The sequence below is a fragment of the Heloderma suspectum genome, chromosome 10 (genome assembly GCF_057233095.1).
Source record: "Heloderma suspectum isolate Gila_16-S chromosome 10, 16-S_ref, whole genome shotgun sequence".
Taxonomy (NCBI): Eukaryota; Metazoa; Chordata; class Lepidosauria; order Squamata; family Helodermatidae; genus Heloderma; species Heloderma suspectum.
The window spans coordinates 6578095-6592724 of NC_139467.1; the positions used below are offsets into that span (position 1 = coordinate 6578095).

At 48.8% G+C, this 14630-nt stretch overlaps 1 protein-coding gene across 1 annotated transcript in view; it reads left to right on the forward strand.

Moving 5' to 3' along the window:
• Window positions 1-6282, forward strand: part of LOC146337556 (SPARC-related modular calcium-binding protein 1-like) — a 62272-nt gene extending 55990 nt beyond the window's left edge. Inside the window, exons 11-12 of the mRNA XM_084814857.1 lie at window positions 3022-3269; window positions 5719-6282. Coding sequence (XP_084670983.1) covers window positions 3022-3262 — 241 coding nt within the window. The 3' untranslated portion in view covers window positions 3263-3269; window positions 5719-6282. The remainder of the gene's footprint in view (window positions 1-3021; window positions 3270-5718) is intronic.
• Window positions 6283-14630: the final 8348 nt, after the last annotated feature.

Consider the following 14630-nt stretch of genomic DNA (forward strand, 5'->3'; position numbering starts at 1 on the left):
CTAGGTACCCTTTGTGTGTGCTGTAAAGTTCTCTCTAATGCAGGAGAGCACAGACAAACCAAAAAATTAAAAATGAGAGAGGAAATGGTGGGACTGTTAACTGCTCCTCCCCTAACTCCCCTTCCAAATCAAGCCGCTAGGGTTCTTCTGGCTCTAGAACTTGTGCTAATTATACACATGAAACAGGAGTGATTTACACATGGTTAAATTAGGTGGAGTTACTTTCTTCAGCTCTGTGTGTTAGCAAACAGCCTGAACATATGGATGTCTGCTCGGATGCAACTCCTGCTAAGTTACGTGGGAGCAAGCTCACCCCCTGTGAATGTAGTGGGACTTGTCTTTCTCTCCCCAACCCCCATCTCCTAGCACAAAGTCATCTAGATTTCCCTGTTCTTCTGGGACGTGTCCAGAGAAGGGCAACATGTTATGCATGTTTTGACAGAAAAAGTCCTACAACTCCCATCATTCCCCAGTCAGCATGGCTGGCTGGGGAATGCTGGGAGTTGTAGGACTTTTTTTTCTGTCTAACCATGCATAGTATTGCGCACTAAGAGACCTAAAGAGCAAGGATGCTTTTTTATTGTGCAGTCGTCCTATCTCATTCACAGAACTTTACGGAGGTCGTGATGTCCTCACTTTCCATTTGTAACCCTCCTGTGTTTTCCCTCCATTAAGGAGGGAAAGATAGAATAGCTGCGCCATGCACCTTTGGATTGCTAGCGCTAGGACCTGTCTGTTTGTAAGCATCCCCAAACCTACGAGGTTGAAGGAGTTGGTTGTGTTTTCCTTGGAGAAGGGACAATTAAGAGGCAATATGACAGCCGTCTTCAGGTGTTTGAACGGCTGTCTCCTAGATAACGGTGCATATTTGTTTCCTGTTGTTCCAAAGGGCTCAAACTGCAACAAAAACATTTTAAGATGTAACATAAGAACAGCTGTACTGGATCAGACCCAGGCTCCACCTAGTCCAGCATTCTGTTCCCACAGTGGCCAACCAGCTGTCGGCGGGAAACTCACAAGCAGGACAGGAGTGCAACAGCACCCTCCAGCCCATGTTCCCCAGCAACTGGTGTACATAGGCTCACTGCCTCTGGTTCTGGAGGTAGCACAGAGCCCTCAGGACTAGTAGACACGCATAGCCTTCTCCTCCCAGGAATTTGTCCAAATTAGTGGTTCTCACTACATCTTGTGGAAGTGAGTTCCATAGTTTCACTATGCACTGTGTGAAGAAGGACTGCTTTTTATCTGTCCTGAATCTCCCTCCAGTCAGCTTCATGGGATGACGCCAGGTTCTAGTATTATGAGAGAGGGAGAAAAATGTCTCTCTAAAAGTTTAGTCTAAAGGGTTAGATTAAATGTTTAGTCTAAACATTAAGAACAACTCCTTCTGGTTTGTTGGTTTATTGCTCTAATGTATCAGGAATGTAGAAGCAGTTGTAAGGATGGAATGGCAGTAAGGGAGGGATGGGGAAGAGAAATGTTACTTCAATTGTGAAGCATGAAATTAATGCACATGGCTGTTTACTAAAGCCATTCCTCCCCCCCCCCCCCCCCGCTCTGTACGACCATTAAGTCCAGGGTCTAAAATCACCTAGCTGCATCACTGCATTCCATTGCTTTTCAGAAGTGGGCATATTGTTCTCCTCTGCAGTATGGACAAGTTTTGTGAACTTGCATAGGGAAAATGGCGCTCTCTTCAGTGCCACATGGGAGCGTGGCTTTAATTCTGCTTCCACCTGATGGTGGAACACGGACATCTCAGGAGCATTAAAAGTAGGGATGGGCACATTAGCAACATTCGGGAAACTTGCGCAAATCAAGCAGTAATCTAATGGGAGATTTGCGCAAATGTCCCCAAATTTGCTAATTTGCGCGAATTTCCTCCATGGGCTAAAGCGGGGTTGATTCAGTCTACAGAGGAAATTTGCCCAAATTAGGAGATTTGTGCAAATTGGACTGGGACTCAGGAATGAAACGAACATGAGCACATGTTCGACAATTTACGAATATTTCTGGCGGACACGTGCTTGTGCTCACACTCGCGTTCAGAGCTTCGAATGGGGCACGCTCGTGTGTTTTGCGAGCAAAAGTGAAATTCTCATAAATCCCTAGTTAAGAGGCCCTTATGGGGAAAGCAGCTAGTGCAGAAGCTTTCTGAGAACCATCCTGCGTGTGTGCTTGCTTCGCACCTGCTCACCCCAAATATCTGTAAAATAAGCTGGTTTCCTCTGCCAAGGTTGGCTGGGCACCTGCCAAGGGCACCCCCTCAGCAAGACCCCCCTGACAAGAGCCCCCTGGACTTGCTCCTTCTCCTCACCCTTGCAGCCCGCTTGCCCTCTGGCTCCCTGCCTGCCAAGCAAGCAGGCCAGCAGTAGCCATGAGGAGGCAGAGGAGGAGGAGCGAGAGCGGCCGGTGACCGTGATGGCGAGAAGGGAGGGTCCGTGAGTGAGGGGCCCACCGGCAGTGTCTTGCCCAAGGGCCCCCACAACCTGGAGCCGGCGCTGTCGCCTATCTCTGGGACTTTCTCTTCACAAGCAAACCCACACAGGAGGAACAGGGGCCCCGTGGGCCTCCAGATGTTGAACGACAGCCACTGGAGGCTGGTGGCTCTGATTTTGGTGGGGCTTCGAAGCCATCCAGGGTTTCAGTCTGAATGGGCCAGAACTCTAACAGAGCTATCCAAGGTGCTGAACCGGGTTTGGGGCTAGGGCTCAGCCCCATGGCTAGCTCCTTTAGAGTTCTGGTGGGTTCTGACTGAAACTCAGAAGGGATTCACCGCCCACCGAAAACGGGGCGGCCCACCTCCACTGACTACAGCTCCCATCGCCCCTGACCATTGGCCATGCTGACTGGGGCAATGAGACTTCAGTGCTATCGGGAGGGCCACCGATCCCCTGGGCGTGCCATCAAGCTCCCCTGGGTCTTTGTCCCAGTATTTGGGAGAAGCACGGAGGCCCGGGAAGCCACGTCTTGAGCGCGGGAAGCCTCTGACGGCTGCTGCTCTCTGCTTCTGGTCTGCAGGTTTCCGGACAGCTTTGTGGGCCCCACCCTGGAGGAGCGGGCAGTGCGCTGGCAGTTTGTGCGCCTGGACAAGGACTTCAGCAACAGCATCAGCGAACGGGAGCTGCGTCCCCTGAAGCTCTACATGAGGACGAACACCCGGCCCAAACGCTGCGCCCGCAAGTTCCTGGACTACTGTGACCTCAACGACAACAAGCTCATCTCCCTGCATGAGCTCAAAGGCTGCCTGGGGCTGAGTTAACCCCATGGTGCGTGTTCCCCTGTCCTCCCCCCTCTCACCCAGCTGCCGGTAATGATAGGGTGTGTGTATCTTCCTGCTCCTGCCCCACTCCCAGTGCAGTAGTCAGGGGCTGTGCGTGTTCCCAAACTTCGCAGAAAAGGATGTATAGTGAAGGAGTACGAAATTTGGCTCCAGCCCTGGGTTGTTTGTCATGTTGCACAAACCAGGAACTCTGGCTTGTGCCTCCCCTGACAAGCCAGAGAAATAGCCCAACAACCAGCCATGCATTGTTTCTCCGGCTTGTCAGGGGGGAGAGGCAGGCCAGGGTTCCTAGTCTGCGTAACGTGGCAAACAACCCAGGGCTGTTTAGCCACTGCTGCTCACAGTGGGAGTGATCATGCAGCGTGCACCACCCCGCTTGCTCGTTCACAACAACCTAGTTTTTTAAAGGGCCGTGTGAACTGGGCCCTTAGTTTCTAAGGCCTGCAGTACTTCTTATTCTGGTCAACCTGTTGCTTAAAGAATGATGCTGCACTGCCCCTTCCTTTTTCCAGGGCCCCATCTACACTGGGCTTTTACTCTGGGGCGGGTGCGAGTCGAGGTCCGTCATGATAGTTGACGTAGTCGTGACTTCGCAGCCGTCCGTGGATTTCGCCCAGAAAATGCAGAGTTCCGAGGAGTTTCTTTACTGCAATTTTTGGGAGTTGCTGCGGGTTCCCCCGTGGTTGTGGGCTGTCTGTTCCTTCCCCAAACTGACTTCGCATTTTAAAGGGGGCGTATTGTATGCGTGCGTAGTGCCTGCGTCACTCTGTGACGCCCCTTTACTCGCCCCATCCCTTCACAGCTGCGCAGTTACAGAGGCACAGAGGGGTGTGTTCATCTATGTAATCACACTTTTGCACAGTTTTGCAACTTCATATCTTCGCAGCGGTTGTGGACTCAGTACCCAAAGGCCGGGGGGGCAGTCTTGGGGAAGGAACAACATCACTTTGGCCACCCTTTTAAAGCGATGGCTAGGCACATAGCGCTCACACTTGTGAATGCGAACCATCGTGAGAGTCTCGGGCTGGGGAACTGACAAAGTGATGGTGTGGAAATGAAGGAGCACAAAACACTCGCTTTTTACCTAAAAAGGGATGGAAAGACACAGCAGAGCCCCTTGAATACAAAACAGCCACTGAAGTTTCACACCCCCACACTCACAGGACTGCACAGCTGTGCATTTCAGTAAAATGGCAAAAAAAGAGGGCATGGAGAGTCTGTAAGGGAAACGCACGGTCCATCGCGAGTGTCAGGGCATGCTGACTTGAAGCCGCATTGCTGTGCAGTTGCAGTGGGGTGTGGTGGGGGGTCAAAGCGGTGCCATATAGATGCAGCCCTGGTATATTCATTTGCATCCTAGTTGGTCCCCTGGTCTATCCAGCCCAGAGCTTTCCCTGTGTACTCCCCTTCCCGGCCCATCTCCGCTGCTTCTGGTTGCCATCAACAGCCTCGCCAGTCACTGGGATCTGACAGAGCCTGGAACAAACTGTTCCTCTTTCAAAGATCTCATCCCACCCTTTGGCTCATATATAAATCCAGCTCCCTATTCTCCCTCCGCCAATTTCCACCACCGTCAAAGGGGGACTCTATGTGTTACCTTGGTGTGGATTAAACATGGATTAGCTTTGTGGAACCAGGTTGGCCACAAAATGGCTGAGTCGGTGAGTCCGTTCTCTTGGGGAAATTGATGAGGGTAACTTGAAACCTTCTCCTTCCCTCCACCACCAGCACAAATTAATTTCTGTTATTGTGTGGGGGAAACTCAAAACCCTTCTTCCTAATTAAAGGCTAAAGTGTTCTGTGTGTGCATTTTTACTTTGCACCATTTAATTGTTGGAGTTTTGTGTTCTGTTCTTCATTGGTTTAATTCTGTTTGAGTTGTTCTGTTTCTTTTTGTTGACTGTCACCCGCACTCCACTCCCTACACAGTTCCATTATTTGCCAGTAGCACAAGCTGTTGCTGAAAAATACAACAGGAAAACCTCCTGTTCTCAGGAGGTGACCTCCCTAAGATGGGGACCTGAACCCACAGAAAGGAAGAGCTTGATCTCTTGCCTTTGAGATCTCAGGAACTGCATGGATGAGTGAAACGGGGGGGGGGGATATTTCCTGAATTTTCAGCTTTCTGTTTTAAACAGAAGGAATGGGGGGAAGTCGGTTCAAATCCCCACTCAACTATTAAGCTCACTCATTCTAACCTATTTCGCAACTGTTGAGAATAACATTGGAGCATGGAAGAACCATGTACCACAAGCCTGCAAAAAGCTTCCCTGTGTCAATCATTTGTACACTAAAAGGAAAAACAACTATGTGTGCAAAGCCTTCCTATCTAGTCACCTAGGTATGATTGTTAGCTGCCATAGGCGACCAGACTAATGTTGGATTATAATCCTGCACTTAATTTATTTTCTCTCTCTTTCTTTCTCTCTAAATAGACTTCTCTGGAAAAAGAATGGAGCTTTCCCTCCTCCAGAACCCCATGGGCTGGTGGGGCGCTCTGTTTTTCTGAGCACTGCATTCCTGCCTCTGATTGCAGACTCTTTGCACTTTAAAGAGACGGACTGGACTTTCTGCCAAGAAGGTTGAGGATGGTTTGGGAAGTGGTGATAAACGTGGAAGGGAAATGTGGAGCAATATGTGGCAGCCAGTCCACCTTCAGTTTTTTCCTCTCTTTCTCTCTCTCTCTCTGTCTCTGTCTCTGTCTCTGTCTCTCTCTCTCTTGCTTTAAACATGTAGATAAAAAGTCTGCCATAACCACCTACCTTTATAGATGGTATTTAAAAATAAAAACATTTTAATCTTTGCTTTATTTTTATGATGTAATTTTTAAGGGGAAAATATGAATGTAAGGGACTTCCTTGTTAGAGGGTTTAAAAAAAGAAGTGGTATTAACCTTTTAAGTCACTGCCTCTGCATAAAAATAAGTTGGATTTTAAAATAAAGTGCAGTCTGTTTATTTGAATCAATAAATTAAAAGTATACAATGGGGTGTCTTTGCTATCACTTTTTCCAATGCAGTTTCACTTTCGTTGATGGCTGAAAGGCTCACACGCGCCCTGAATCTGGTTTTAATGCTCTGGGGTGTGCAAAGTGCCTCTGGGCATAGGCAGAGTGCCAACACATTGCTACTGAATGACTGGAGCTAGTCAATTATATCTGGAACTTGGAGAAAGGGTTTTGATTTGCACACAGCCTTTATTTATTTACAAGATTTATATATCGTTCTACATCCAATAAGATTCCCGAGCAGTAAGCAACAAAAAGAAAGAATCAAAATACAGAATTTATTTCGGAGCTTCAGCCTCCATATCTCTTGTTCTAAGTCTTAGGATCTACAAAATGCTTCCAGGTTTCATGCAAAACATCTGTGTTCCTTTAAGTGGAGTGTGCCAATAGCAGGCGTAGCTTTAACCACAGTATCAGGAAGCATCAAAAGTGTCACAGCTAAAGTAGCCAGAGCCAATGGAAAGGATATATTTTGAATACTTAAGAACATAAAAAGAACCTTCCGGGATCAGGTCAAAGAACTATTGAGTAAAATCCAACATAAATCCTACTTAGAGTAGGCTCATTGAAATGAATGGGATTTAAAGTAGTCATGACTAACTTAAATACCATTCATTTCAATGAGTCTACTCTAAGTGGGACTTATGTTGGATTTTACCCTTTTAATCCAGCATCCATCTTCCTGGAGTGAATAACCACATGCTACCAGGAAGCCAACACCAGCAGGGCTGGAAGACAACAGCCCAATCCTGCTGTCCTTCCCCATCAACTGGTTTTCAGGGATAGACTGCCTCTGAACATGGAGACCCCATTTCGCTATCATTCTCTCTATTTCTGATGTTCAGCAGTGAGTGCCGGTGCTTATGCAGCCAAAACAGCACCATCCACATAGGGGAGGTATCAGCAGGCTTGGGGGGAAAGCAGGTGTCTTAAACCTGGGGCCTGATCCAGCCAGGACCCACACTAAAGAGATTAGTGTGATGGGAGCCAGCATGGTGTAGTGGTTAGAGTGTTTGACTGAGAGCCGGGAGATCTGGGTTCTAGTCCCCACTTGGCCATGGAAGCTCACTGGGTGACTTTGGGCCAGTCACAGACTCTCAGCCCAACCCACCTCACAGGGTTGTTGTTGTGAGGATAAAATGGAGAAGAGGAGGATAATGTAAGCTACCTTGGGTTCCTTGCAAGCGGGAAAAAGGTAGGATATAAATACAATAAATAAATAAATAAGAAGGTGCCAATATGATTCAAGTCCACTTGTGTGAAAGAATGATATAGTTTATTGATAGAAAACGGTTGGGGATAAGAAAAGCAAAGAAAAGCTTACACACGCCCCTCAGCTTTCTGTAGCTGCTGCGGTTCTCTTGAAGTAACGGGCGCCATCCCAAGGAGCTGGTTATCTGAGCAGGTGGCGCGCCTTCCCCCTCTCAGACGAGAACAGGTAACAGGCCAGTCTGCCCCGGATTCTATAGGGCTGGTCTCTCCTAGTTTCAGACTGTCAGAAGGCACACAGACACCTCCCTCTTTTCACGGAGGAGAAAGGCAGGCAGGCAGGCAGGTGGGCGGGGGGCTTAATTTCTTCCATTATCTAGCTTTTGTTAGTAGCAGAAAGTGCTGACCTTCACTGTACAGCTATGATAACCAACTCTAACTTCATAATAGTTGCCAACTGCTCTACCAAATAAGTATACATATGCTACTCAACATGGCACATGACTTGGTGTCTGCAGTCCCAGCTTCTGCCAACCTAGCAGTTTGAAAGCAAGAAATTGCAAGTAGATAAATAGGTACCACTTCGGCAGGAAAGGTAACAGCGTTCCGTGCACCTCGGTGTTCAGTCATGCCGGCCACATGGCCACGGAAGCGTCTTCGGACAGCGCTGGCTCTTCGGCTTAGAAACGGGGATGAGCACCACACCCTAGAGTCGGACACGACTGGTTGGGGACACCTTTACCTTTACCTTTTTAAGTTCACACCTGACTCCTCGCTGTTCTTCCAAGACCACATCCAAAACACCAAGGTTTGCGTAGGTACCAAAATTTATTTATTTTATTATTAAATTTATTAATCGCCCATCTGGCTGGTAACCCAGCCACTCTGGGAGATGTACAACACACCATAAAACAATTTAAAACAATAAAATTCTACCGTAAAAATTTTTTAAAATACCCTAACCCACCCCAAATGCCTGCCTGAACAACCACGTTTTTAATGCACAACGGAAGCTCATTAAAGAGGGGGCATGACGGAGTTCCCTAGGGAGGGAGTTCCACAGAGTGGGGGCCACCACAGAAAAGGCCCTCTCCCTCGTCCCCACCAGTCTAGCTGTCCTGGCTGATGGGACAGAGAGAAGGCCATCCGAGGCTGATCTTGTTAAGTGGCCTGTCTGGTGTTGCTGGAGGCGCTCCTTAAGATAGGCTGGGCCGGAACCATATAGGGTTTTAAAGGTCAAAACCAACACCTTGAATTTGGCCCGGAAAACAACTGGTAACCAGTGCAACTCCTTCAGCACTGGAGTGATGTGATCTCGCCGGCGGCTGCCTTTAATCAGGTGAGCCGCCGCGTTCTGCACCAGCTGCAGCTTCCGAACCGTCTTCAAGGGTAACCCCACGTAGAGCGCATTACAGTAGTCTAAACGAGAGGAGACCAGGGCATGTACTACCGATGGGAGCAGATGGTCGGGAAGGAAGGGGCGCAGCCGCCGTATCAGATGGAGTTGATACAGCACTGTCCGGCTCACAGCTGACACCTGAGCCTCCATGGACAGCTGGGAGTCCAAAATGACCCCCAGGCTGCGGACCTGGTCTTTCAAGGGTAGCCGTACCCCATTCAACACCAGGTCAACATCCCCCAACCTCCTCTTGTCTCCCACCAAAAGTACCTTGGTCTTGTCAGGGTTCAGCTTCAGCTTATTCCTCCCCATCCAGCCACTCACCGTCTCCAGACATTTGGACAGGGATTCTACAGCCAACCTTGGTGAAGATTTGAACGAGAGGTAGAGCTGCGTGTCATCTGCATATTGATGACACTGCACCCCAGACCTCCTGATGATAGCCCCCAGCGGCTTCACATAGATGTTAAATAGCATCGGGGAGAGGATGGAACCCTGTGGCACCCCACAAGTGAGTGGCCACGGGTCCGAAACCTCCTCTCCCAGTGCTGCCCTCTGGTACCTGCTGGAGAGGAAGGACCGGAACCACTGCAATACAGTGTCTCCAATGCCCAACCCCTCCAGGCGGTCCAGGAGGATACTGTGGTCAACAGTATCAAAAGCCGCTGAGAGGTCGAGGAGAACAAGGAAGGAGCATTCACCCCTATCCAGGGCCCTCCTCATATCATCCACCAAGGCGACCAAGGCCGTTTCTGTCCCAAAAACACATGGGGGGGGGGACCCCCTAAGAGCTGGACCCCTCCCCAAACAGCCTGATGAGGCCTGTGCAAGGTCAGTGGGCACAGAATGTTGTCTGACTGTTGGGATTGGGGTGGGGGTGGGGACACTGGAAAACCGGGTTAGAGGGAGGAGCGGAATGGTCTTGCGGAAGATGGCACAGCTGACTGGAACCGTGAACAGGCGCGCTCCAGGCTGCAACACTTCGTTACAGGCCCGGCTGACAGCCATTGAAAGGACTTCAAGAGAAGTAGCCACGTTAGCCTGCTGCCACAACCCACAAAAACCAGCGGAGGCGGGCTCCGGGTGTCAGCCGGGACCCTAAAGGAGGTGCGGACCCCCGAGGGGATCCCCCGCCCCACTGACCTCGGAGCCACCAGCCCCCCCTGGCGAAAAGGGCTCCCGGCACCCTCCAAACGAACCGGTGTATCCCGGCGGCACGCGAGTCCGCAAGGCATTCGTTAAGGCGCCCCAGGACCTGCTGCCGGCGCGGATAGCGTTGCCCCCTCGGCCGGCCCGCCCGCCCCCTCGCCGCAGCAGGATCGCGGGCAGCAGGAACCCTCGGAAGAGCGCCCGCGCCCGGCGTTCGCTGGCAGCAGTCTACCGGACCAGGGGGGCGGGGGCTGTCCGGGAGAGGCTGCGGGCACAAGCTCCCAGAAGGAGGGACCGGGCAGGCGAGCAGCCCCTCCGGCGGCTGGCTCGCCTGAGCACGCGCTCCGGGGGGACCACAGAGCCACGCGGGCCCACATGCCGCGCCTGGAGGGGCCCTTTCTCGCAGCCCGGGAGTCTGCCTGTCTGTGTCCCTATGGGGCAGCCTTGCCGAACCGGGCCCTGGGAGAGGTGTTGGGCCGCCACCCCCGTCAGTCGCAGCTAGGATGGCCATTATGCTGGAGCTGCAGTCCAGGGCGTCTGGAGCGCGGGGGGTCCGGCAAGGCTGCCCTATGGGGCCTCTAAGAACAGCTGTATGCTGGGCAGAAATTCCACAGGCTACGTGGTCCCTGTCAAATGTATTCATTTATTTATCACATTTCTATACCGGCCCAATAGCAGAAGCTCTGTGGGCGGTTGACAAGCAATTAAACCCTCAAAAAGGAACCTGATTAAATGGAAGTTAAAAGCTTAAAATGACAGTATAAAACCAAAATAAAAACCCAAACAAAACCTAGTAGCAGAGCAAAGATTTAAAATACAGTAACAGGTTTAAAACGACAGAAACTGAAAGACTAAATTGCCTGGGGAAATAAGGTCTTCACCTGGTGCAGGAAAGAGCGCAATATAGACGCGAGGCGAGCCTCGGGCATCTCCATGCGAGGGAGAACTTCCCCTGGTGAATGTTTGCCTGTTGGGCAGACCTAAGCCTGCCGGCCCTTTTACCAGCCGTTGCTCACATCACGCATCTTGAACAATGGTGTGCTCTGCGGATATCTAAGCAAATGATTATATGGATCCCCATGATGAGAAATACTTCACATACGAAGTCCTATAGCTCAAGCTACTCTACTGTTAAAAGCACAACAGGAGCAGGGCAATGGGTAACCCTACATGCAGCGGTTGAAAGCAAAGGGCAGGAGCAGTGCCAGGGCGAAAAGACCACCAGCTGGTGATGACCCCACTTGGAGAAGCCAGGAGGGCGGTGGTCAGAACTGGGAGGAATCTGAAGGGGGGTGGGGGGATCTCCAGCAGGGAAATACATTGTGGGTGGTATAATGTGAAATCACTTCTACCAGAGGGCTTTGTATTGTAATCCCTGCTGTAACTGTACCCAGGGAACAGTTGGGCAGGGAAAAAGGGATGCCGTCTCCTCAATGAATCATGCCACCACAAGCGACCGTCTGGCACCAACCTGCCCTTTTCACCAGAAAGATCACCCCTCCCTCCCTCTCCATAGGTCAGCCATTGCATAAGAAGGGAGAAGTATCAGCTATCCTAGGCTCGGAAGAAGCCTTGTATAGGTGCATACAGAGAGACAGTGGACACAGAAGCCATATTAATACACTGGATAGCCACTGTGTACATTTTTTTGGAAGTGTATTAGGGTCACAAGAATCAACCAGTGTGACAAATCAGCTCAGTAGCAATTAATAATTGATGTAGCATTTGTCAGCAATTGTCAACATTCTACAAATGACCCTCCTACTCTCCACACTTGGAATGTTAGCGAACATCCCGTGACATCACAGCAGCTCAAATAGCAGCTAGGAGGAACTTGTGGAGGGACGATAGCTGGATTTTAGTGTGTGTGCATTGACTGAGATAAAGTTCTAGATAATATAGAAACAATCTGTATAGATGTTTTATTGTACATAAACAAGTCTTGTGGCACCTTAAAAGGCACACACTTTTTTATGCCATAAGCATTCATTTTTGTACGAAGTGGTTTACAATTCTTATCCTGTTTATTCTCATGGGTATGTGAGGTAGAAAAAACCCTGATGCTGGGAAACATTGAAGGCGAAAGGAGAAGGGGACGGCAGAGGATGAGATGGCTAGATAGCATCACCGATGCAATGAATATGGACTTGAGCACACTCTGGGAGAGAGCGCAGGACAGGAAGGCCTGGCGTGCTATGGTCCATGGGGTCACGAAGAGTCGGACACGACTGAACAACAACATGTGACTGGTCCACGGGCACCCAGGAAAGCTATCAGCTTTTAAAACTGGCCCGGCTCCTCTGTCTTTAACAGCTGCCACAGCAGTTTAAAAGAGAAAAGTGGTTGAATCAACAGATGTTTTCCATTCCCCGGGCTCACAATTCTCTGGAGTAGGGTGCTCTCTGGTGGTGCAGAACTGAATTGTGTCAGCAGAATTTCAGAGTTTTAAGTTCCAGAATTGAATTTTACCATTATCCATGAGGTCACGAAGAGTCAGACATGACTTAACGACTGAACAACAACAACAACAAGCTAAGGATACAATCCTATGCATGTTTCAACAGAAAAAAGTCCTACAACTCCCAGCATTCCCCAGGCAGCCATGCTGGCTGGGAAATGCTGGGAATTGTAGGACTTCTTTCATGCAGGCTGGGGAATGCTGGGAGTTATAGGACTTTTTCTATATAAATATGCATAGGATTGTGCCCTAAATCTCTTATTTTCAGACCATCAAATGATTAATTTCTAATTTCTGACTTCTTAAAATCTATTGGATGTTCAAACATTGCCACTTTTAAAAAACTGGCTCTGCTCCTGTGCTCTTAACTATTTGTCTTGTAAATATTTAGCAGGGAGAGCGTGTCTCACCAATAAATGCCATGCTAGGAAAGCTTCACCCACTTAATTTCTTTGGATCAGGCTGCTGTTTTAAGGCACAGGAGCAGGGTCAGTAAAAACAAAACCTTGGCAACTCAGAATTGTAGCTCGTTGAAAGTAACTACTACCCACGCTCCTGTGCCTTTCTGATAACTGCTTGATGTACAGAAAGATGAACATGCTTACTTCCATGCAGAGAAAAGCTTTACCTGCAGATCTCTGCAGATCAAACAGTTCCTAAAGACAGAAGAGCAGGCCAGATCTGGTTTTGTTTATCAGTTGGCAACCTCGATGAATGTGTTAGGAGAATTCTCTAACAAAGAATTCTCAGCAGATTTGCAACATAATAATTTGCAGGGTTCTTTAGGAGAGAATCATGATGATGTGGATACATGCAAGAGTCTTTCTTTACCCCCTGATAGCTTTGATCATCATTGGTTTAGTCATGCTTTGAACAGCCAAGACTGAGGAACAGTTCTGTATAACACTAAAGCTGGTTTTCTTTTCTTTTTTACATAGTGTGTGATCCCCGAAACAGAAAGCTAAGCAGGGTGCAGCCCTGGGACTGGGGTCACAATTATGTGACATAATTGAATGAAAATGTAGAGAATATAACTTAGCATATGCAGCTTGCTTTCCCTGACTTACCACATAAGCTCTTCGGCTACCTCTGCACAGGAGCCCTGACTTTTTGCAACTGATCTCTAGAAGCGGTTACTGAATAGGAAGGGAATGGTATTCTGTATATGTTAAGAGGCATAGGGGTCAGGGGTTGAACCCCAGCACGACTTCAAAAATAAATAAATAAATAAATAAAGCTGATCAATGTTGGCTGTCTTGCTTAGGGACGTCACCTTTTCCCTCTAGCTGTGTACTTGTTCTCTTAACAGTGGCCTGGCATGCTGAAAATACTCTCGTTATTATTGTCTGGGTAAAACTAGGCCTTTGGTTTAACAGCTGACCCATTTGGGGAGTTCGATTATTGGTAAGTCTTGGCTGTAACACAATTAACTCTGCCAAACACTGAGATCTCGGAATGGCATTTGGCATGCGTGTTCTGGGTGCAATTCTGCATTTCAAGTTCGAACCAGCTCAACTCCTATGCCCATTTACAAATATGGGAGGAAACTCCGAGCCAGTGCATTACTGTTTATGCAGATATTGGAATGAAAGGGGGCACACTCATTTAGAACAAAATCCTGCACCTCAAAGATGTACTCCACAGAGACCTTCCTGGGCCTATATCAGTTTCCCAGGAGAGAGAAAGTTCAAGAGAGATTGCAGTGCAACAACTGAAGCAACGCCGCCGAAATCCTGTGTTTTGCTAATTGTTTATTATATATACCAGCCAGTGGAGAATAACTCTTCATGCATCTGATGAAACAGACTGTAGTCCCTGAAAGGTCCTCATGCCCGTAATAAAACTGGAAGTCTTGAAGGTGCCACAGGATTCTTTCTGCAACAGATGAACAACACAGCTAGCCCTCTGAAACTTATTGTGGTTATTATACTATCAATGTTCATGGCACTTTACAGAGTAAAAAAAAAGGAGAGAGAGAGAAGCTCCTACTCCAGCCTTCTCCAACTTTTGGGAGGCAAAGGGTAAAATCCAGCATTCAAAGTTGTTTTATGTAAATGGCTTTTAAACTTTGTATATTGCATTTTAACGTAAAGCCAGTGTAGTGTAGTGATGAGAGTGACGGACTG